Source organism: Chamaea fasciata, unplaced genomic scaffold (genome assembly GCF_029207755.1).
Source record: "Chamaea fasciata isolate MVZ Bird 193981 ecotype frontalis unplaced genomic scaffold, bChaFas1.0.hap1 SCAF_16, whole genome shotgun sequence".
In the NCBI taxonomy this organism is placed as follows: Eukaryota; Metazoa; Chordata; class Aves; order Passeriformes; family Sylviidae; genus Chamaea; species Chamaea fasciata.
The window spans coordinates 15,346,052-15,370,727 of record NW_027094101.1 but is presented as its reverse complement, the minus strand read 5'-3'; the positions used below and the strand labels follow the sequence as shown (position 1 = coordinate 15,370,727).

Here is a 24,676-nt window from a genome sequence, read left to right as displayed (position 1 = left end):
AGCCTTGAATACATCCAGGAGACCACACCTGGAGTAGTGCACGCAGCTCTGGGGCCTCCAACATGAGAGGGATGTGGACATCTTGTAACAGTCCAGAGGAGGCCATGAAGATGCTCCAGGGGCTGGACCCCTCTGCTCTGGAGCCTGGCTGGGAGAGCTGGGGCTGTTCACCTAGAGAAGATCCAGGGAGAGCTCAGAACCCCTTCCAGTGCCTAAAGGGCCTTCAGGAAAGCTGGAGAGGGACTGGGGATTAGGGACAGGGCAAGGGAGAATGGCTTCCCACGGCCAGAGGACAGAATTAGATGGGATATTGGGAAGGAATTGTTCCCGGGGAAGGTGGGCAGGCCCTGGCACAGGGTGCCCAGAGAAGCTGTGGCTGCCCCTGATTCCTGGAAGTGTCCAAGGCCAGGCTGGATGGGGCTTGGAGCAGTTTGGGAGGGTGGAAGGTGTCCCTGCCCATGGCAGGGGCTGGAATGGGATGGGCTTTAAGGTCCCTTCCAACTCAAGCCATTCCATAATTCTAAATGAGAGAACTCAGAAGCAGTTCTGTATTTCTCTGCCAAGAACACACAGGTTATGCTGTTTTTATGCTAAGGCCATGCCAGAAGAAGTCAGCTTCTGCATACTGAAAATAACTGGAGGTATTGGAAGTCCATCCTTGCTGTCACACAGGCATCTGTTACTCAAAACAAACAGTCCTCTTGCTTTAGTTAACCATTCGGAGAATTTAGATACTTTCTTCTCCCATTGAAAGTAGTGGTGATTTATTTAAGAGACACAATATCTGTATTCCTGTTAATACAGGAATAACACTGGAACATCATATGGGAGCCAACCACTTGTTGCTGAAAACAATCTGAGTTTTACTCCAAGCCACCTGGAGAAGACTGTACAAGGCCTCCAGTCATTTTCAAGAGGCACTTTCCCTGTGCTCATCTCCTGGGCACTTTCAGAATGCATGGAGAGACTTCCCTTGGGAATTACCTCTCCTCCTCCTATGCAGGTTTGCTCCTTAGGGCTGGTTGGCTGCTTTTTAGCATTGATTGTTTAGGCAGACTAGGATTAAGGCATCACAACAGCACTTCAGAAAAGGCACTTGTTGCATGAGCAGAGGGCAGGTTTGAGGCAAGGGTGTGAGCTACACCTTGCTGTGCAAGTGAGCTCCATTCCCCAGCACCCAGCAGTGAATTGCTCTCCACAACTTCCTGAAAGGAGGTGAGAGTCAGGTGGGGACTGGTCTCTTCTCCCAGGTAACAAGTGACAGGGTGAGAAGAAACAACCTCAAGTTGTGCTAGGGGAGGTTTAGATTGCATTGTGCGGTAATTTCTTCTCTAAAGGGTGGTCAGGCATTGGCACAGGCTGGCCAGTGCACTGGTGGAGTCACTCTCCCTGGAGATGTTTAAAAAAAATCCACGTAGAATGTGGTGCTGAGAGACACGGTTTAGCTGTGGCCTTGGCAGTGCTGGGTTAATGGTTTGACTCAATCTGAGAGGGCTTTTTCAACCTTAGTGATTCTGTGATTATATAAAGCATTCCCATTAGAGGTCTATGAGGCTCACTGTCTCTCAGACTCACTCCTTGGGAGGGGCAGGCAATGAGATGGACTAGGCAAACCTTGCTGATGTTCAGGTGAAGCTCCTCCAGCAATACTGATAAATACAGCTGAAGAAGGTTCACTTTGAGGAAGGAAGAGAAAATCAATCCCCTTCAAGCCTGTGGGCAGCCAGGTACATGACACCTTGTGGCACTCAATGCAGTGTCCAGGGAGAACAGGCTGTAGAAATCCCATGGAGGGGCTGTGCCAGTGCCTCACAGCTCCATGCAGGTTCCACACAGGCACGTGTCTCTCCCCCCATCCAAATCGAGTATCCTCATCACTGCTCATTTCAGTGTTGCCCTGTGCCCCAGTCTGCCCTGTGGCAGCAGCAGGTACATGTTCTGGCATGTGGGCTCAGGTCTGAGGGTGCGGCCTTGCCAAGACACAGCACCTGTTCTGAGGGGCTCCCAGGTCACACGGGGCTGCACACAGGGCTAAAAACTCCCAGGTGGCATTCCAGGACACAGTAGCTCCTGCTTTCTATTCCCAGTTTGATCTGAGCATCTGACATAGCAAGGTCCTAGAAAGAGCTTGACCAAAGCTGAGTTCTGTGGTCACCTGAAAACCACACTGACCAGTTCTGTCCACTTCTAATTGGTGAGGGAAGCAATGTGGCCTCAAGCCCACAGGTTCCACGAGGAGGAAGTGGATTCCTGATCCCTGGAAGTGTTCAAGGCCAGGCTGGATAGGGCTTGGAGCACACTGGTCTAGTGGAGGGTGTCCCTGCACATGGGATGGGGCTTGGAATGAGATGAGCCTTAAGCTCCCTTCCAATGCAAACTGATTATGTGATTGGAGTTTCAGATTTTTCTGAAATGTAGCAAAGGCTAAAAGAAAATGAAATGTAGAAGCTGAAAGAAACTCAGACACGGGACTGAGCATGTGAATGGGAGATCCTGCACTCTCCCACTGCAGAACTCCAACTCTCCTTCCCTTGCACTTTTCTGCAAGCACCAGGAAATTGGCTTCTGCTTCAAAGGAGCTGCCTCAAAGCATCCAGACCACCAGACATGTGCACTAACATGAATAAACAGGACATAGGGAGATCTCAGCAGCACACCCGAGATGAGGTGCACCTATGTCTGTGGCAGAGTGCATTTGCAGGAAGTCACAGGAAAAGAACAACATGGATCTGCTGGTTAGCAAAGCAAAGGTTTACAGATACAAGGAGCAAAAAGCCAAGAGTGGTAAGAGTTTAAGTAGAAGGACAACATTTCCAAAGGCTGGGAATCTCCCAGGATACTGGCATGCTCAGGAGGCTGATACACGGCTTCTGACTCCTAGTGTCTAACAGAAGAGGAATTTTCTCAAAAGTTTTCCAACTTGAAAACAGTAAGGAAAGCAAAGTAACTCATTTAACCTGGGTAAACTTTATCCTGGAAGGACCCTGATGTGTTACTAAAAGGCTAACAGCAGAATGTGAGAAAACACTATTAAACAGCAATTTTCCAGAGGACCACAAGATTTTTGCGCTGTTGAGGATCTTGATGCTATTCTGGAGCAGGGCCCAAAGGAGAAAATCAAAATGTAACACTGTGCCTCATGTTTTGAGGAACACACATACTTTACGTTCCAATTGAGCTGCTCTAGTTTCAAGTCTGCCTCAAGTAGGAGCCACCCCTATTTTTGGAACTGACTCAAAAGCAACACAGACTGGAAAAACTCCACTGGGAAAGCCAGTGCCATCTTTAAACAAATTTTAAAAACCTCAGAAAGTAGGAGGTCCCACATTAAAGCTAAGGCAGATCTAGAGTGAGAATTGCCTCATCCTTTCTAACCCAGACCTTTCAGCCCTCCTCTAGAAATTAGAATATTGTCTGCTCAGAACTTCTCTGTAGGAGTTTAGCAAAGTCTGCCATTCACTCCCTTCTCTCCCACTACTTCATAAGAACAGAATCCCAGGCTATAAGACAACATTCAGTGTCTCTTGTCGTCTACAGAGATTCTTTTGGTGATCAGTGCATTCCTCTTTAGAGCTCTTTACTATGGCAGGAAAGACTTACACAGCCTAAAGGAAAAGCAAATGTGTCCCATCAAAGCCCTGAGAGCAGCACTTACCTGGGCTCCCCTGGAGTAGGATCTGAAAATGGTGCAAAATCTTCCTTGGCCTGAAGTGTCCCTAAAACACAGAAGAGTTACAGCTATGAGATGTGGAGAATTGACTCCCATACAGCATATCTCCTACTGGCCATAAAAAATAAAACAAAAATCAGTGTTGATCTTGTCAGATCTTTAGGATGTGCTTGGCACCCAAAGTGCTCTGCATGGCGGGTTCTTCTGGGGAAGAACTAGTAGGTACATCTCCACCTTTGGGTACAGGTTGTCACCGTCATCATACTTGCCATGGAACAGGTACAAGCCCAAACCACTCAGCTGCAGCACTACCTGATGATGTGTGAGGGTATAAGACATTTTACTCCCCTGGGCAAAGGATTATGTGCCTAGTTCCCTTCAGTTCACAGGAGTTCAAAGTCAGTGTGAGTCTGCAGAGGTCTCCCAGCCACAGAGGACAGCCAACCTGAATGTGACGACTCACAGGATGAAAATTGTCTTGCACTAGGATTTGCTTATTTTTCGAACAGATTTTAACCAAAAACTAAGGGAATTCTCTTTATACCCAGATCCCTGACAGACCTGGTCTATATACCCTACAGAAAGCTGAGGAACGGGAGTGGGGTACAGTGTTTCTAGACCACTGTGGCAATAAGAGGCTTTTCAGTCACACCAGTCTGGACAAGGCACAATTCGATTTGACATTACCAGCACCACTCAGTGCCCTTCTGGAACACCACTGTGATTTAACCAGGATATACTGAAATGTGTCAGGCTAATCAGAGACACATTATGGTCTTTCTCAAATCTGTTCCCAGGGCCAGGATAAAAGATGCTTTAATGACCACTAAGAAGGCTGAGGAATCCCTCAGCCCCAGATTTGAAGCTCTAGGAAAAAAGATACTGACTTCACATGCAGGATGGTAATTTTTTTCAGATCTAAAGCTTTGTGGGATCCTAGACATCAATCTAACAGCCTGTGCCTGCATGTCCTTCTCCCTCAACAATCAAATACTGGCTAAGTAATGGTAAAAAATTACACTAAGGCATCATCAATCAGTGTGATCAGCCTTCCAGTTCCTCTGCTGTTTTTCAGCTCAAGAATTACAGCATAAAAAGATGGTTTCAAGAGGGAAGCACTAAGTTACTACACACTTGGGGCTGAAATGTTAAAATAGGAATCTTACAAGAGCGACAAGAATCCAAGTGGCACATAAAACCATGGAGGCTAGAAGAGATAAATTAGCTGCTTCTGTTCTTTTTTGTAAGAAAAATGAGGACATTCAGCTTCAGAGAGCAGGGGTGTAATTAAACCACCAAACTACACACTGCTAGAGTCAGTCACTGAGGCTGAGAACATGGAGTTCATTCCTATTTAACAATTCACACATGTTACTAATATTCCTGTTGCTTGACCCAAGCATTTGTAAGGGGATATTTAACTCCATGTTTTAGGAGCTCTGTCATTCCCTACCGGATCTGTGTGAAAACCAGGGTAGGGAGAGACTACCTGTCCTTACCTATCCTGTCCTGTACTTCCCTTCCTCTTTCATCTACGCAGACTGCTGTGTCAGCTCCTCAGCAAGTTAGACCTCAGACAAAGCTCAGCCAGAAGGACTCCAGCTGTCCCTCGGTGCTGACAGATAAAGCAGGGGTTACTCCTCCCATGCAGAGTGTTCTCCCATCTCTGTCCCAGTGTCTGGTCACCCCAGTCAATCCTGCTCTCCAGGGGTTCATCCCACCCTGATGCTGTGACGTCTGTTCACAGCTCCTTTTAATTTTCTGCTCAAGGCATTGAGAAATATCCAGCTGCTGAGGGACTAAGGGCTTCACCTGTTTTATTCTTCTACTTTCCTTCTCTTGTCTCTGTTTCTCATCTTTGGATTTCAGGAAAATCCAGTATTGCTTCCAAAACAATACTAGTCCCTCACTGACCAAGAACTGTATGGGAACACAGAATGATTTTATAGTTTGGCTGGAAGGAACACCAACCAGTTCCAAACCCCTGTCATGGGCAGGGACACCTTCCACTAGACCAGACTGCTCCAAGCAACATCCAACCTGGCCTTGGACACTCCCAGGGATCCAGGGGCAGCCACAGCTTCTCTGGGCACCCTGTGCCAGGGACTCCCCACCCTCCCAGGGAACAATTCCTTTCCAATATCCCATCTAGCCCTGCCCTCTGGCCATGGGAAGTCATTCCTTCTTGTCCTGTCACTCCAGGTCCTTGTCCCCACTCCCTCTCCAGCTCTCCTGGAGCCCCTTTAGGCCCTGGAAGGGGCTTTGTGGTCTCCCTGGAGCCTTCCCTTCTTCAGATGAACAGCCCCAGCTCTCCCAGCGTGGTTCCAGAACAGAGGGGCTCCAGTCCTTGGAGTATCTTCATGGCCTCCTCTGAACCTCTTCTATCATATCCATGTCTGTCTTGTGCCAGGAGCTCTGGACAACAGAACTACAGGTAGGGTCTCAAGTGCACAGTAACAGTGAAAATCCTCAGTTATGACAGACAATGACTGAATTCAAACTATTTCAGCAAAGAGCAGCATGGTGTTTGTGCCACTTGACTGACAGAAGGGAATCTTGCTTGTCAGAGTAACTTTCTGGTAAGAACAGCCAGGAAGTCTCACCACACAGCCGGGGATGGTCCACACTCTGTCTGCACAGCCTGGTACAGCATCCCCCCAGCCTCATGTCCCTGCTCACCTGGCCTGAGCCCCCAGGGTTTGGATCAGAAAGGCTCAGAAACACTCACCAGAGTTCCAGCTTGACCCTTCTGCCATCCAACAAGATAGTAGTGGTCTTGTAGTCAATTCCTGAAAGAAAAGCAATGAAAAGCTGAGCAAACTCGGAGAACATCTTCAGAGACGCACGAGAACCTTGCTCTGCCCACATGGAACTCTCATTTCATGTTTCCTGAAAGGATGTTTTCTCCTCCTTGCTCTGCTGCCTCTTTGAGGAGAGCTACAGAGACCTGACAGGAACAGACTTCTTCTCCATGACAAAAACTGCTCTCATGGAGCTCTCTCCCTTCTCCCTGAAAACACCATGAACCTCTACATTGCTTCTGACTTCTTCATTGTGGTTTTGAACCTCTTAGAACTTGAGCTGTAGGAGAGGTTGGATGGGGTTTGGAGCAACCCAGGAAGGTGTGCCTGACCATGGCCCAGGGGATGGAACAAGGTGAGCTTCAGGGTTCCTTCTAACCCAAGTCACTCCACGATTCTCTGAGATTCAGTGATTTGTAGCATTATCCCATATGGATATAATATAAATCAGACTTCTGGGGAGTGAGCCACAGACAGAAACAATTTAGGTACATCTCTGCTACATCAGCATGCAGTCCCAGCATCGCCCAAACACCACTGCCTGCAGCCACAGGACATTTTGGGAGATGTTACAGGAAGGCTGCCCAAAGATTGCTGCCTCTTCTGAGCAGCTCTGGGGTGTGGATCACAGAGGGCCAGGTAAGGCAGGACACACTCCCCCTTGTGAAGGGCTGAGAAGCAGCACAGAGACATCTGCTTTTGCTTTCCATGGAGCCACAGCAGCACTGGAGCAGCAGAAACCCCCAAACCACAACACCCAGCTGTGCTGGCACACAAGTCACCCACACAAGGGGTGTCCACTACCTTCAGATACGCAAGAAATTTGTTAAAACTGGGAGCCTGTCTCACAGTCAGACTGAGAAGTTTAAAAAAAAAACCAACTCCCCTTGCAAGCAACAGACCCAAAGGACACCGAACACAGCATTCCCTGCAGCCCCAGGCAGAGGGCAAGAGGCACAGCTGCACCCCCCACCTCCTCCCCAAAGCCAAGGGGCACCAGGTGCCCAGGAAAAGCAGCTTCTTGGCAAGCTCTTGTTAATAAGCTTCAAGTGTTGTGAAATTGCATAAACAAAGCACAGAGCACCATTACTGCACACCCACTGAAGCATCAACTAATTTACAACCTTTTAATAAAGCAGAGTCACTTCACTCTAATTACATCAACTTTAGCTTTTCCTCCTGCCAACAGATATCAAACTTTGAATCTCCATTAAAACCCCACACTGTTGTGTTATGACCTGCATTTCCCTTTTCCTGCAAGGAGAACACTGCCCTGACAACCAGACAAGTTTGTCAATAAAGCAAATGGATTTTTCTGAGTCATCCACAGGAGTTCCCTGTTAGTGAAAAACAAATTAGATTCCAGCCTTCGTAGGGTGCTATAAAAAGCAATAAAGATAATTATCTTAAATTCTAACTATTTCCAGTGCTGTATCACAGAAAATAGGCAGTTTACATTTTATCTTCCTCCAGAGACAAGTGAATGATCTGTATTTATTTTCAAGCAGACATAAATCTCCCTCATCCCCAGGGGTGGTGAGGAGTAGTGGGAGTAAGGCTGCTCTGCTAACAGAAGGGAGCATCCAGACATCTCCCCCTACCAGTTCCTGAACCCGGATCTGATGGGCTGGTAGGGAAGGGACAAATTAAGCCCGTTGCTCTGTTTCAGATGCAAAATTCTCAGATTCTGCCTGCTCCTTACACACAAGAGCTCTCTGTCAGCAGTGAGTCCCTATCACCCTCAGTGCCAGCAGTGCACTGGTGGAGCAGTTGCATGAAAGCACCATGGAGGGGGGACAGGGACAATTTCCAGGGCATGGAGGCCACATACTTCCAAAAATGCCAGTACTGAGCTGAAACAAATTGCTTGATTATAGCTTTTAAAAGTGAGAGAGGTTCAGCTTAACTCGGAAGAGAAGGAAACTTGTTAATGGAAATGTCAAATACACAGATGTCTTCATTATGCTCCTTGCCCACTAACTGCTCAGCCTACAGCCCCAGAAGAACATGGGTTCCCTGTCCTCAAAACTCATGACTTGGTCACCAGAGAAATGTTTTAAATAATCTCTGTTCATCTGAAACTACACCACATACTTTAATCCAGAGGGACACCAGTCTTTGGGCGTTACATACACGAGCCCATGGAGGTCAGACACACTCCAGTTAAAAGCAAGCTGGTATCTGGTAACAGGCTGAGGAAAGTGCTGCACTTTTTAACTTGCAAACACCCCAATTGAGACTAGGACTGAATTTACAAAAGGTTTTGGAGTAAGCTCTGCCTACAAGTTCATTAATGAAGGACAAAAACCTGCACAACTGCAATGTTTTGGAGAAAATTTCTCCAAAAGAAAAGCTTCCCTTTTCCATAAATACTCAGTGCATAAGGACAGCTCAAAGGCACTCCCTGGTTTTGGTCTGTTATTCTGGCTGGTTAGCACTGAGTAGGCTGCAGTTCACAAGTAGAGCTCTCCCATGGCTCACTGGTGCCACAAAATCTGCATCAATTAGAGGTGCCCTCAAAATCATGGGACTCAGCACGGTGGTAAACAGCAGTACTGGCCCCTTATATTTCAGTCCCAGTAACACACAGCCATATCCCAAGCTGTAGCCCAAGGCACTCCCACATTTACAGCTCAGAGGGAAGCTGAGCATCGAGCTCTCTTTCCCAGGCCCATGCTCAGCCTTGGCTCCCCTCTTGTCCCAGGGATCTGGGGAGAGAGGGTGACAGCAGCCACTAGATGCCACCTCAGCACTGAGGCTGCTGGCAGCGTGGCAGTGTACGGCCATGGTCAAACCAGGGCTGTCCCTCTGCTTTTACATTTCAGGCAGCTCAGACACAAGAGAAGTTTTTAGAACTTTCTTTCTGCAGGTGACAGGGTTTCCCCGACCTGAGCATCACCTCTGCTTACAGCCGAGCGCGGCTTATTTTGGAGCAGACACGGCTCCGCCGGAGTGGCTCAGATCCCACTCCCCTGACAGGGAGGGGCCAACCCCACCACTGGGCTGCTCCTGCAGCACACACAGCCCAGAGAACCGGCCCTGCCCGGCCCCGCGCAGCGGAGCTGGGGGGGGAAAGCAAACACTCTTCTTTAAAGCCTATTTTATATCAAGCGATCTCTTTCTGCACCGATATTAGCATGATGCAACAAAGCGAATGAGGCTCAGAGAACAAGTCTGGGCTGTTCTCTCGGATTTAGCATTCAGACCGACTCCTGTGTTATTCTTCCAGCCCTGCTTTAGACTCCTGCTTAGGCTGATGCCATCCCAGCCCCATTCCTGGAGCAGAGAGCCGATCTGGCACCGGGCACTGTGCAGAGGGATCTGTTGTACCAAGCCTGATGTTGGACACCCGATTCTCCTTCACGGAGCTGGGTTTCATGCCCCTGGGCAAGGCTCCAGGGAATCCCAAACCTTTCTTTCTTTCTTTTGCCAGTTGCTATAAGGAAAAGCTAAGAAAGCAAGTCATTTTCCCATGGGAATCCACAGGATGTGTTATAGGAAACTCTGATCTCTTCCAAACTACTCGTGCCAAGCACAACACGCTGCGCATCAGTACCACCTGAAAACTCCACACCCAACCTGAGCTTACTTATAGCTTCCATCCAGAAGATGACACTTGATGTGAATAGGAAAAGGAAAACCCCTCCAAGAGAAATGGTAACTTTTTCATACCACTTTTTATCAGGCTGTTCCCTTTACCCCTGGGAATTCATGTCTTGAACACAGGTGTATGTCCACTCTGCCAAGCCTCTGCCCTGCACCTGCATAAGCAGCAAAAACACGAAGGAGGAGGCAGCAGCCAAGCAGGTACATGGATCTGGAAGTCACACTGGAAAAGGGAGAAACACAGGGGAGATGTGCATTTCAGGCTCTCTCTTTAAAGAGGTTGATCTCTCAGGAAAACTGCTTTAAATAGCTCAGATGAACAAAGCTCTATAAATATTTACTATTGAAACACGGTGGCCTCTGGGTTTTGTGTGGGTCTTTGTTTCAGAGAAAGGAGACAAGTCTGCAGTTGCAGACTCACCAGGTGACTCTGCCCTAACACCTGGGTGGGGGCCAGAAGGGCACCTCCCCTTAAAAAGGCAGGTTTGAGCAAAACCTATCAGCAGCATGTGCCTCTTTCCTCCTTTAGCTTTCCAAGGTGATCCCCACTGCACACTGTGGGGAGGGTGATTCCAGCTCCCTGGGTAATGCCAGAGCCAACACCACATTTTAGGTTATTGGTCCAAATCAAGTGTCCTCCTCCAGGGATGCTCTAGTGATCCAAGACCCAGCTAACAATGCCTACACACACATCACAAAGGTATAACCAGGACTTGTCCCATGACAGGGGTGAAGGGCTCATCCCACATTAACCAAGCCACCAGCAGGTCTTCCTGAGACCTTCCCCAAAAGCTGTCAGCACCATCTGCAGTGTCTCTAAGAAGAACATAATTATTCACAAGTCTGGGACAGAAGACATTCCAGGTGATGCTCAAATATCTCTTTCCAAAGGAAAAAAAAATTTAAAAGTAGTAAAAATAAATCAATGTACTCAAGTGAAACATCGATATAGTTTTAAGACAAGCTTGCTTTCCTTCTGAAAGACTCCTTGTCACTTGCAGTCATTTCCAGCTTGCATGAGTCAGACTGGCCAAAGACGCTTTTGCCACCTCATTTCTTACATGAATGTTTCTGCTTGTGGGAGTTTGGAATCCACCTCGCTGTTGGGCCGCTCACAAAAAAAACCCCAACAGTACACATTATTTTAACTTCATTAAAACTCAGTTTCCCCAGTTTACAGACACGTTCTATGTAATGCAACCTCAGCTTTTTTCCTCCTTTTAAAAATTAAATTTGGTCTCATTTATGTATAATTCAAAGGAAGATAACCAACCTGCTTGCAAAGGTCAACAGGCAAAATTGGAGGAGTACAGTGCTGATGAACCAAGGCCAAGCCTTTACGCAGTGCATCATATAAATAAGAAATAAGATAAACTGGGTGGACTTTTGTTACCTGACTAATGCTGCAATTCAGTGGATTGTTCCTTTATCTACAGACATAATTAAGTCAGAGTGGCTGCATTCTGCAACTCTTGACAGCATCTGAGCACTCAGACGAAGGCTGAAGGTGAGCTGTGCCCGGTCTGTTGCCGCCCTACAGAAATGCTCTGCTCGACTTGGAAGTTTTAAGACTGGCTCAGAATCCACCAGAAAGACTCACCGTGTCACCACAGTGCCTCACCCAGCCAGCCTGACGATGGACTTTGATTCGTGATTGTCATTAGCGCAGCTGAAGCCACCACACCACAAATGTCTAACAGAAAATGTTGGATTTTCCCCCAAACCTGCAGCCTCCTCTGTTTGCACACAGGTCATCAGCTCTGCTGAGTGCAGAAGGTCTTAGGCTCTTGAAAGGTCTCCCTAAAGAGGTTAGTGCCACACTGACTGCTGGGAAGAGGGGAGAGAACAGGGGTGGAATGAAAACATAGAGAATACACATCAAACATTTAACTTGCTGAGATTTCACAGTGAACTTGAGTGACCAGCTGTGAAGGGCTGGTGGTGCTGTGTGGCACCAGAGAGGAGCCTTGGGAGAGAGAGATGCAGAGCTCTGAGAACAAGGAGCTGACAGATTCAGAGACATGCCATGACTATAAAACAGGCCAACACCAAGAGTATCCAGCCAGGAATTTGTAACCTGGGTTGTGACAATCCTTCCTTACTACACAGGGAAGGATCAAAGCCGCAAAGCTGCAATCACCCACTGTGCAACTGGGCTTAAACGCATGTTCTCACTGCTACCAAGGTGGATAAGCACCTAGGAACACTTTGGAGTGGGTCAATGGACTGCAAATCCTGTACTGTGTGTTTGCAAAAGGAAAACATTAAGGATGAATCTCTGGTGAAGCTTCTCAGTGGCAAGGACCCGTGACTAAGCAGAGATGGGTAAATTTGGTTTTAAACCTTATCAACAGTTTAGACAACACCATGGATGCCAAGAACACAACAGCAATTGGGAATTCTTTTGAGAACATAAATTAGGCATCCTGTCCCTTCCAGCCAGGTTCTCCATGAGGGGTCCAGTCAGGGTGTCCCCTCCTCTGCACCCTCTTGCAGGGCTGGCAGAGCCTGGCTGGGTGTCACTCGGGCTCCCCCTGCCACAGTCCCCTGGCACATCTTTGGGGACATACCAGCATGTTTTCTGTCACATAAACTAGCTGTCATCTTATTGGTGTGTATGCAAGACACGAGCTGCTGAAAGGTCCCTCCCTTTCCCTCCCAAGGGCCTGTGCCAACCTTCCTGCTGGATTAAAAAACAATCTGTGCTGCACAGAGTGCAAAGGCTGCCCCTCTGCCTGCGTTGCAACTGGAGTCCTTCTGTGCTCTGCAAAGTCCAGCCTAAGGCCATTAGTGCAGAAATTCATTTCTCCCAAATGCCAGCAATACCCGAGCAGTGTCCAAAGGCAACCTGTTTATTCTACCAAGTGCCTGGATGTCACAGATGTTACCAGACCTTTCCAGGATGTTATCAGTCCTTTCCCAAGATGATCCATGCCTTTCCAAGTCATGACTGATGCGGCTGGGGCACAGAAAGCCTTGCCCCTGTGCGTGCAGGCACCGCCTGAAGCTGCCCAGATCCTCCTGAAAGCTGGAATCACTGTGGGGGGGGGGAGCAGCCAGTGGCCAGACACCCCCAGCCCTGCTGAGTATGACAAAAAGGCAGAAGCAGCAACATGCAGCTATGTCCCATCTTCAACAAGCCCAAGAGAATAAAGGAGGGAGGAGAAGTGCTGGGAGGTCACAAAATTGAGGCCAAAAGGTGAGAATAACAGCTCCAGATCTGCTGGCAGATCAGCTGTGGAATAGGAACATCACTCCCACTTCTAGTCCTAAGCATGCAAAAACCTCACCCCAAAACCAAGGCAAAGATCCCAGATCACCTCCACAAGCAAACCACATTCACACATGGGGCTCACAGCAGGAATCTGGACAGCATGGACATCGGCAGAGCAGCCCCAAACCAACACCCTCCTGGTGAGGTCATTTCAGGGTGAAACAGCCCCCCAGCCACAGGGGATACCCACAGGCAGACTTCCAGCAGAATCTCTCCAGTGCCCAGCCTGGGGGTGTACTGAGAGCATTACACAAGGTGAGGCCACTCCAGAGCAGCTCCACAGCACGTTCCTGCCACACAGCCAGGGCCGTACAAACTCACCAGCTTCTCAACAGGCTCTCCCTCACACCAAAGTGGGCACTGACCACCCGGGACTCATTTTCTGGCAGAACCATATTCCACAAGACAACAGAGACTACACCCCCAACACCACCTTCACTGCTCCCTCTCACAACATCCCACATCCTGCACCTTTTTGTTTAAGAACTGCTTATGGTGGAGATGGTCATGAAATGTCACCTACAGCGAGTGAGGCCAGTGACCAAGTTGCTCCAAGAGCAGAATACGAAGACAGGACACATTATAAATGTGGTTTAAAATGACCTGTTTTGGGGTTTTGTTGTTTTGGTTTTTTTTAACAAGCCTTCAGCAGCCTGTGAGCATCAGGGCAGAATTCAGCTATCAGAATTGGTTGTCTGTGGGCAAAAGCTGATACAGGAAGACTTGTTGCTTCACTTCTAGTCAAACGAGGCAGACAGGCATGGAAATCACAGGTTGCCAGGAGCTGCTGAAAGCATGTTCAAAGCAAACAGGTTTAACCAAATGTACTAATCCAACACCAAACCCACTCCCAGGCAGAAGGCAGCTGCTGGGGCCAGCACCCACAGATGCAGGTTTGAGATCCTCTCATTTCATAAGCACTTTAAAAAGAGGCAGCAACATCTACAAGAAGATACTACAGGTGCATTATCTTCCACCCCAGCTCCTACTATGAACTTAGAGTAGCTACTGCCTCTGTCATCTCTAAGTGATACTAAATTGTTCAGAAAAAATGTGGTATGAGGGCATCAACATAACAGATGAAAAAAAAGAGAACTGAAGCCATTCAAATAACAACTGATGAAGTCACCCAGCCTTAAAAAGTGTGTACAGCAGCACATTAACAATAGCAATTTAACTAGTCAGCTCAGAGCTGTGAGCCATGGGAAAAATCCCTTCCAAACAACACATGAGCTCATCCCTTTGAGTCACGCATTCAATTACCTACTCTTCAGAGAGAGAAACAAATTGTCATCACCAACAACAGGGGTCAACCGAACACAGGTAGACTCATCCCAGGTCTGTGCCTTTCAGTGCCACAGTTTACCCCACAGTATCACTACTCTGTTCTGAGCAGGATGATAGAAGTTGCCCAAAAGCACCACTGTAAAACGTCCCAGTTCCTGCCTGCAGAGCTGGGACTGAAGGTCAGCAAGCACGTGATTTTACCTCTGTGATCCTGTCCTGCCCTGCAGCTGAGCTTTGGGAACAGGATCAAGAGGTCTCGGCTGCCACTGGACACGCAGGAGACCAGCCCCGCTCCCGCCCCCTGCTCCTGCCTTCATCGCCTTTTGCTCAGGGCAGCTCGCACACAACCCACCCTCGCTTCACCGCTCGCTGGGAGGCAACAAGAGCTTCCCATTATTTCGGTGTGCAGCAGATGAGCAGGAGCTGCTTTGGGCAGGAGGGGAGCCCCATGTAGAGCCCACGGCTCCGTGAGCTCTGCCAGCCCCGGGGAGCTGCTGCGAGGCTTGGCAGCTCAGTAAGAAATCCAACGAGCTGCCAAGCACCTCGTACTGACACACATGTTGAAACAGAGAGGGAACAAACGCCTTTCAATTATCTGTAGTTACCCAGATTTGTAGATTTTCTCCTGAAAAACAAACTCCATCTTCCATTCATAGACAACTCATTTCAGCTGAGAGGGATTTCCATTTAGCCTGGAAGCCTTTCATAGGAAGCCTGTTCACATAGTTCCCAGGCATCTTCATCACCAGCTGAAAGGGCTTGTAGGTGGGGATCTCCGGCAAATAATTGCTTGTTTGGTTTTGCAACCAGCCAAAAGGAAAACGCTGTTTTGGAGACCTCTAGGAAGCCCGGATTTGCAGATTTCACTTGTCCACTGCCTGCTCCAAGCCCAACAGCGTTTCAGCAGCTATATGGTCCTCACACAGAGGAACTCTGTTCTAGGCGCACTTGAGGGTGACAATTGCATCAGAAAACGGCATTTGAAGCCAGGAGCAAATCTGTTCCTAAAGCTCCAACAATTTCAGCGGACACCCGGGAAATCCCAGAAACAGTCCAAAGTCAGTCCAGAATCAGTGATGTGAAGTGGATTTGTGCTTTAGAAGAAAATCAAGAACGATTTTATGCACAGAAGCGACAACAAACAGAGGAGTTTCTTCATGCCTTGCAGTTCAGATCTCCATAAAAACTACACAGCTGCACGCAGAAACAAAGGCAGCCTGTGAGGGAAATCAGAGGGCACCATAACAGTCTGCATTGTTGCTGGATGACCGTACAAACATCAAGATATGCTTGGAGACAAAAAAAAAATATCCCCAACACTGAAAAAAATCCAAGTCGTTTGTCCAAAATACTTTGAATATCCTATCCCTCCACAGTTACATTTCTGTGGACACTGTGCAGGGAAATGCTGCTCTGCAGCATCAGACCCTCGTGGCAACCCCCACACCATGCCTGGGCAGCCTGCAGGGTGCATGCCAGCCTCAGGTGCACATCTGCTCAGGGATCCTGCAGAGGCTGGCTCTGATCCCCGGGATCCCCATCCACACCCCAGCTGGCATCTCCAGGTTTTGCCAGCAACAAAACAGCATCTCCAGACCTATGCTCCACACCCGAACACCCAGAGAGAGCAGCAGCTCTCCAGCTGGGTGTAGACAGGTTAAGCAGACACTTGCAGAGTTCCCGGAACAGCTGCAGAGATTCCACTCCCCAGGAATTTCTCTGGCTCCCAAGTTTGGTCTTGCTGCACCAACCACAAGCCCAGTGCCAGGAAAGGGCTGGTCCATGCTGGAAGCACCAGGATGGCTGCTAACATTGGTTTCACCTTTCCATGTGCTGTTTCCAATGACAACAAATCTCCAGGGACCTGACTTACAGTGCATGGCAGGTGTGCTGAGTTCTCCCTCCTTGTCCTCGAAGGATGGACTGGCCCTGTTGGCACAGCAAGCACCTCACTACACACCTGTACAAACTCTGCTGCCTCACAGCAGCTCTCACTAAACTGAAACCAGGTTTTCAAAGCCCAAATTGGAGCCTCCCAGGTCCCTTCCTGACCTACAGGACAAAGATCTCACTCCAGGTACCCTGGCAGCCTCTCTGGAGCACTTTCGCTGCCACCACGGAAAAGCCAGCATTTGACATTTTTAAAATAGAAGAAAGGATTGAATTTCAGCCTTTTAATACAGATGAACCCTACACAAACCCAAGTGTGTCTGAACCCACAGAGGTGTTCCACAGCAAACACGTTTGTTGTCAGGGTGAGCAGCACAGGTAAGGCACAGGTAAGATCCACCCTGCAGAGATTCATCTCCTTGTGCCATAGCACAGGGCTGCAGTTTCCTGCACAGATTTTACCACCAAGTTACTCAGGCAGCTTGACAGTGCAAGAAAAATAACAACTCTTGGGACACGGGAGGATTTAAGACTAAATAAACAACGGGCAAAATGGGGTGAGAGGGTGGGTTGTTTCATTTTCTTTGTTCATTGTTTGGTTGGGTTTTTTTTTTTTCCATCTAGTTCTGACTCCAGTTCACTCGGCCTCCACTCCAGAACCGCGGGCAAAAGGCCTGTTACAGGTGCTGTTACAGCTGGTACCAAAGGAAACAAGACAGGGTAATAAACAGGGAGCAGGGACAATTACCTGCAGAGAGGCAAACGGTACAGTAACACCTCCAAATGGGCCCAGGAACGCAGTAGCTGTGCTGGAAACAAGTTAAAAATCCCCCAGAAAAAGATTTCTTTTAAAACTCTGCGTTTTATTTTTAAGGTTACCACAAAGATGCTCAGAACCTTCTGTTAAACTGCCATTTAAGTACAGCCTTTCAGTGTACCCTTTCTGCTTGTCTCCCCCTTAACCGCTGATAGTTTAAGCAGCAAATATTATGTTTGGATTGCACGAGGACTTTTGTCCCAGTTCAATGCCCGATACTGCACAGAACATACAGGACATCAAGAATTTCAGGTGTTATATTTATAAAAGAACACGTGTCAAAGTTTTAAAGTTATCTAACAATGTCTAGAATGGTCTGATGGAAATGAAACAAACATGAAGTAGAAAAGAGGAAGAAAATCTAAAAAGCTGTGGCTACGTAAAAATACTTTCAGCAAATAGAAGCTCTGTAGGAACAAACAATCTCTGAGGAACAAACAATCTCCGAGCTATGTTGCAACCTTACTATTTACTACAACTTTTGCAGAAGCAAAGAGACTCTGATGGAGGATTCTTGCCTTAAGCCACCACCCTCTGTGCCCCAGGGTAATTTTCTTTCAGGTGAGTCTCACCTTACAGCAAAGCCTTTAGCAAAACAAAGCTGAAGGTTTTCACACTGGAGCTTCCTTCCTCCTCCAGTGCCTGCAATCACACAGGAGTTGATATGACATAATGCCCCTGCAGAGCTCAAGCTGGAGTGCCAGGGGACAGCAAGGGGCAAAGGGAAAGAAAACTGGATTTTAACCAGCAAGGTTATAGAACCACAGCTCAAAGCCTCAGCTCAGAGCAAAGCTATTCTCAAGTGCAATGGAAAGATGCTCTGCTGTTCTGAGAGTGAGCCTGCAGAGGAAAACATGCCAGGGAACAGCTGGAAACAAAAGCTGAAGGAGGAGGAGGAGACTAATTTCCATGGTTTTTCCTATGCAGCTTAAATACTGAATCAACCAAAAACCCCCACACCAGGAGAGGAGCGGACAGTGTTGGCATGGAATCTGGAGAGACCAAAACCTGCCTGCTTTTTACAAACAAAAAACACAGAGAAACTTTTAATCCCAGTTATTAGAAGAACATTCCACCCATTTCAGCTTTGTTCTGCTCGGCTCACATCACCTTTGTGCACTCAGGGCTCGGGAACACGTTCACAGCCATAAAAGCACAGCTTTTACAGAGGGATTAGAGGTGGTGAGAACTCTGCAGCGCAATCCAGAATTTTGCAGAGTTGGTCCCCAGCTTTACAAAACTCCAACAAAAACACAACCTTCCTCAAAAATTCTACACACAAAACAACCCACACTGCTGAGCACCTCTGCTCCTGACTAGAGAGACACCAAACCTGCAAGGCACTCGGTTTGGGGGTTGGGTTTTGGCTTGATGGGGATTTTTTTGTTAGTTGGCTTTGTTTTGGGATTTAAGTTTAAACCTCAGTTGGTTAGTCCCACAACAAGTAGAGCTGGAGGTTCAGCACTGTATCTTTGGAACTATTTTTCACACAAAGGTTATGTAGTAAATAATGGAGAAATAAGAGATGCTGGAGCTGTTTCTGAGTTGTCTGCTCTGATGAGATCAGCTTTGCATCTCTGATGACAGGGAAGTGAACATCTCTGAAGGACATTGATGTAAGTGCTGGCAGACAGAAGGAATTGCTGCAACAACCACTGCAAGCCATCCAAAGAGGTTTCCAGCAGCACGACTAGCACAGTCCAGCTCAAACATTTCCTGCGCATCAGTTGTGCAGCCACTACAAGAACGTGATGGCTGAGCTACACTTGGAACACTTTGCCTCAATCCTCCTTGCATCAGAGTGCTAAAGCCTCAAACTGAAACATTATTCCAAACATTATTCCAAAGAACATAGTCCTGCCAGAAAACAAAGAGCAGTTTCCATTGGTGTGCAGCAGCTGAAGCAGTGGGGCAGCCTGACCAGCCCGTGTCTACCATCCACAGGGACAGTGCTGCTCCAGCAGAGCAGGACACGCTGGGTGGGACTGGGCCAGGTGAGGAGGAGGAGACAGCAAAGCAGCACCAGAACCAAGTCTTCCCTCCCTGCTGATGCCAAAGAGAGCCCTGACAGTGCGGCAGCACCAGGATGAGGACCCAGCTGCCATGTGAAACCTGGGCTCAACACCTGTAGCTCTCATGTCTATGCCCAGAAGATGCCGCTACATCAGTGCTGGCCCTGTCTGAGGTTTTACCGCACATGGGATCACCCAGCAATTCTTGTCTGCTCAGGAGGGTGAGCAGTATCAAGGGAGGTCCTGTGCTTACACGAGCTCAAGTTTAAAGCAGAGCTGCTCACTACACACTTTTTAATGCTGTGAAAAGTCAACCAGTACAGCAGGACCTCCAGACAAACACGGCAGCACCATGGAGGCTGCAGATCAGAAGCAAGAGACCATCTCCATGGTCAGTCTTGGAAACTCAGCAGGCAGGGAGCAGAAGCAGTGGGAAACACCCCCTCACATGCCCTCCAGGGCAGCAAGGAGGATGACAGGATGGCTCTTCACTGCCTGCCTGTGCACACTGCTGGGGGACAGGTTATCCCCCGGCTGGCATGGAACTACCAGGGGAGTTTCTGGTTGCACACTGGTGCCTGAGGGGTCATAGGGACATACCAGGAGAGGAACTGCTGTAAAGGAAGACGTGAAAGAGACATCTTAGGGATCTCCAGATTCAGACAGCTGCGCAGAAACAACCAGAGGGAAAGACATCCAAAGCTGTGGACCACTCAAATAAACAACCTGGTAATTAAGAAAGAGCAGTCCCCTTGCTCCTGTCACGGAATCCCAGCTCTGCTGGGCTTGCTGCTGCTGCCGCCCTGGAGCTGAATTCCTGCACTTGTGCTATAGGGGAAAAGCTCTTGGGAAAGATCCAGTTTTCACCTGAACCATAAAATCTGCCAGCAGCTACTGCACTGAGCACTTCAGGTGCCTTTTCCCTGACATTGCCTTGGGTCTGGACAGCAGTGGGATACAGAGAACCTAAGGATGGTGCTTGAATCAAGGTACTAAAACCCAGCCAAGAGACATACTTGAAAGGAGGTGCTGGAGCTCAGTGCATTAGGGCTGGTGTCAGCAACAACTCTGTGCAGGGCAGGGCTCTCATTTTAGCTTCTGTGTGCACATTGCAAGATCAGAGTGAGGACACTGGCTGCATCCTCATCACTTTCTTAATACAAGCTGAGGACAGGGAAAATAAAAATAAAAATCCACCCCCTTTCCAGTCAAAGCCATCTGCTCCAAAACATGCTCTACTCTCTCCCTAACACACATTTCTGCTTTCCTGTGGGAACAGCAGCAGGTGAGGGGGAAAAAGCCCTCCACCATGTGAGAAGGGAGCACATCACCCTGACGACTGCATGGTGAGCCCAGCCCTGGCCCTGTTCCTGGGGCACCAACCCTGCATCATATGGCAGCGCCGGCCCTCGTGCCTGCCAAGCTCAGAGCTGCCCTGACTCAGCCAGGGCTCAGGGCTGGCTGCTCCAGGAAGCCAACAAACCTGCTAGGTGAGCTCATTTCAGCACATGAATAACCAGCTATTCGAGAGTGGATGTGTGACACGGTGGTGACAAAGCCACGGGTCCCTCAGGTGAGGAGCTGCCCCGTGCCCCTAATGCACGCCATGCACACTGCCCCTACTTTCACGTGCAGTTCCACCACATCTCATGTCCCAAACCACCCTGTGACCACAGACGTTTCTGTCCTCCTTCAGTATGTGGGGATGGGTAAGGACAGAGCCCAGGAGAGCTGTTTAAAGACCAAAGTGATCTGTGTAGGGGACTCATATCCACAAGTAAAGCATAGTTTCATTCTGTGGCTCATGGCACAGGGGGCAGAGCAGCCCCTCCCTGCACCTGGGGAGAAGGAGCCAGCACTGACAGCAGAGGGCATTCACGGAAAATGCAGGATTTTTGGTTCCCAGGTGAGATCCTCCAGCTGTCCAGAGCAGCAGTGAGGCTCTAAGAACAGCATCCTGCCTCCACAACTACAGATTTGGGAAATGGAGGGTGAAGGCTGGGAAGAAAGACAACACTGAAATCCCAGAAGAACATTAATGTTCTACCTGTCCAAACAACAGTAGGAAGGCTTAATTCAGGGTCTTCTGTGGAACGCCAAGGAAAAGCAAAAGTTAAGTCCCAATCAGTTACAATATCCAGCCACAGGACAAAAACAACTCTCCCTGTTCTTCAGAGGGAGTGCGCTTGGCTGATGCTCCTGGAGATTGATACGCTCCACAGTTACAGCATGAACCTAGGAAGGAACACACAAGTGACAACTGGACCTCAAATTCCTCCTCAAAATGCCACCTTTATGTCACTAAAAGTTCCATACTCAGTGCCCTCACAGCTTGGTGCAGCAATGGTCAGGGCATTGCTCACATCTTCTCCTGTACCAGGAGTAACAATCACCTCTGCTCCCACAGAGCAGGTTCATTTTGCCAGCAATTTAAAGAAAGGACATTGCTGAGGCCTTGCTATGCACCACAGGAAATGCAGGGGCTAATTTAAGATGTGCCTGATTTAGAACAAGGTGCCAAGCTCCAAGGCTGCGCTGAGAAGTGACACTTCTGTTCAGGGATCCTGAAAAAGGATGGACAGAAGCACCTGTGGTGCTGTATGACAGACACAGCTCCCACTGCAACCAAGGCTCTCGGATACTGGACACAGGCAGGCAGAGGCTGCTTACAGCACCTGAAAGCCAAGAGAAAAAGGGCTTTTCATCTCTCAGCTGTGTGCTGATCCAACACTCAGATGCCCATGGAGTAGAGAGGAATCCCTCAATCCCTTTTTTAACAGGCTGGATAAGAGCAGCTAGAACACAGAGCTGCATTTACAGAGCTTCGCTTCTAAGGGTGTGCCTTCTCTGAGCTGGAAAGACGATCCATTCCACGCTGCACCACAAAACGTGGCTGCTTACAAATGTTTCCACGCAACAAAGCAAAAGCAGCAGACCCCAACCAGAAAGAGAAGGCAAATGCTCTCTCCCCTCCCTGCCAAGGTCAGGGACCTGAGCTCCACACGAGATGTCCCTACCACAAGCGCAGCCCAAAGCACACATCAGCACAGCCAAGTTGTGCTTTCTGCACTGACCAAAATAGCGGTAAGATGATACAACACTCATTTTAAAATTGGGATGTGGGATCTGGGAGGGGATGAGGACAAGGACAACGCGCTTACAAGCAGACTTACAAACACAGCCTCCACATAACATTCTGTCATTGCTGTTTTGGGATGGCATTAGGTACGTGTCAAAGAGGATGCCAGGCTCGAGCTGTTCCCAAAATCCAAGAGCTCAGGGGATGGTCTCTGTCAGGACAGGGGAGCAGCACTGCCCTGTCAGCACGTCTCAGCTGTGCCAGAGGCACAGGGAGTTCCACTGCCAAGGCTGTCAGCAGCATCAGCAGGATCAAATTCACTTGGATATCAAAGCCACTCCAGCTGATTATCCTAAAGGTGCGTCGCTTCCCCGAATCAACAGAAGCAGAGACTATCAGAGCATATATTACTGTGAAACAACAGTATGTGACCTAATTCTCTAATTAGGAACGAGCTCAATTGCCCACAGAGGACAAGGGAAGATTCTGAAACTATTCATTGAGATTTCTTTTACCAACAAAAAGATGCTAGTGTTTAGTTGCTGCAGAAGAGTGGGTTCTGAGACAAAAGGTCTATAGCCATAGCCAAAATCCCTATTCTTTACATTTCATGCTTATTCCAAAGACCCCACTCAAGTCCTCCTTATTCCTACCCAGTCTGCTTCAAACCCACTTCAGTCAGGAGACAGTATTAACTGTAACACTTCACTTAAAACAGCCACCCCGTTACAACTCCGCACAGTAAACACCAACCCCACGGAGCAGTTCCCCGGTTCCAATGAGAGGCAGGTTCTCCAGAAACACAAACTCCCTTCACGGAAGCTCTTAAGTGCCCAGCCCTCCTCGAAGGCAAACCACACCAGCCCAGCCAGCCACCCGAGGAGATGAACGATACCAAAGCCTTCTCCTTCCTGAAGCGCTGCTCCCATTTCACAGGCAGCTCCACTTCTGAGTCACCACCTCCCCGTAAATCTCCGTGGAGCAGGTGTTGCACTTCCATCAGCTCCTGGGGAGCTGCTGGTGGCTCCAAGGACCGAGTGTGGTCGTGCACACCACTCTGCACGCTCCGAATTTGGCCAGTGCAGAACACCAAGGAGCTCCCGATTCCCTCGGGTTCCTGATACACGCAAAACTCGGCACCACCCGCTCCTGCCCTGGGCTGCAGTGATGATGCAGGGTCTGAGCCCTTGGGGATGTTCCCGTGCACGGAGGAGGGGGAAGGAGGACAGATTGAAACCCACAGCAGGACCCGCACCCCGCCAGGCCGTGCTACACTGTGACTGCAGGAAATGCACAGCGACGCTCCCTGGCTCTTAATTACGGTCTTGTGATACCGTAGTTAATGGTCTGCCATGGGCTCCATCAGTAATCTCGACGCTGGCAGGAGGTGCATCAGCCAACCCGGCCGCTCCCGGCACAGCCATAGAGCCAGAGCGACTCCGGGCTGGGAATCAGGCTCCAGCTCTTTTGTTACAGCCCCTGCTTCCTCTGGGGACGGCTAAGTCCTTGTGGCAGCCGGGGAGAGGCAGGGCAGCCCTGCCCCGCGAGTGGGACCGCTTGGGAAGGGTCGGGCTGCGCATCCAGAGATTACATCAGACACCAGCCCCTCTACCCACATCCTCCTCCAGATCTGAGGCATTTCAAGGAGCTGAGGAGGCCTCGGAGCTGCCTGCCACGCGCTGCGCTCCCAGTTAATGAAAAAAAAAAAAAAAAAAAAACAACAAAGGAAAAAGCAAAACAACCCCTCCCTGCCCGGCGCTGCCTCCCAGCTCGGCGCTGGGGTACGGCCCTCGGGAGTCCCCGCGGGATGCGGGTGACAGCAATGGCGGGGGGAGGTGACAGCGAGAGGGGTGTGACAGTGATGGGGGTCCTGCGGCCCGGTTCCCCCCAGCCCCCCTTACCGTTGCTGTAGGCGTAGGGGGACTCGGAGGCGCCGTCCTGCAGGCTCTCCAGGATCTCCCCCTTCCCCACGTCGCTGTCGCCCACCAGCAGGAACTTGAGCAGGTAATCGTAGCTCTTCACCGGGCTGCCCTGGGTGCCCATCCTGCCTCTCATCGGCGGGGCGGCCCGGCCCGCATCCTCCGCCCGCCAGCCTCCGGCTGCGGCCTCTGCCCCGCCGCTGCTCACCGCCGGCCGCGCATCTTCCGCCGGGGCCGCGCTGGGACCTGCGGCGGAGGAGGAGGAGGAGAAGGAGGAGGAGGAGAAGGCGGAGGAAGGGCCCGGCCCGACCCGGCCCCGCA

At 49.4% G+C, this 24,676-nt stretch overlaps 1 protein-coding gene across 1 annotated transcript in view; it reads right to left on the bottom strand.

Annotated features, from left to right (window-relative positions):
• The window catches only part of RAB40C (RAB40C, member RAS oncogene family), a 36,568-nt gene extending 11,892 nt beyond the window's left edge, over nucleotides 1-24,676 (bottom strand). Inside the window, exons 1-3 of the mRNA XM_066198062.1 lie at nucleotides 24,338-24,676; nucleotides 6,399-6,459; nucleotides 3,656-3,716 (exon numbers count right to left, since the gene is read on the bottom strand). Coding sequence (XP_066054159.1) covers nucleotides 3,656-3,716; nucleotides 6,399-6,459; nucleotides 24,338-24,491 — 276 coding nt within the window. The 5' untranslated portion in view covers nucleotides 24,492-24,676. The remainder of the gene's footprint in view (nucleotides 1-3,655; nucleotides 3,717-6,398; nucleotides 6,460-24,337) is intronic.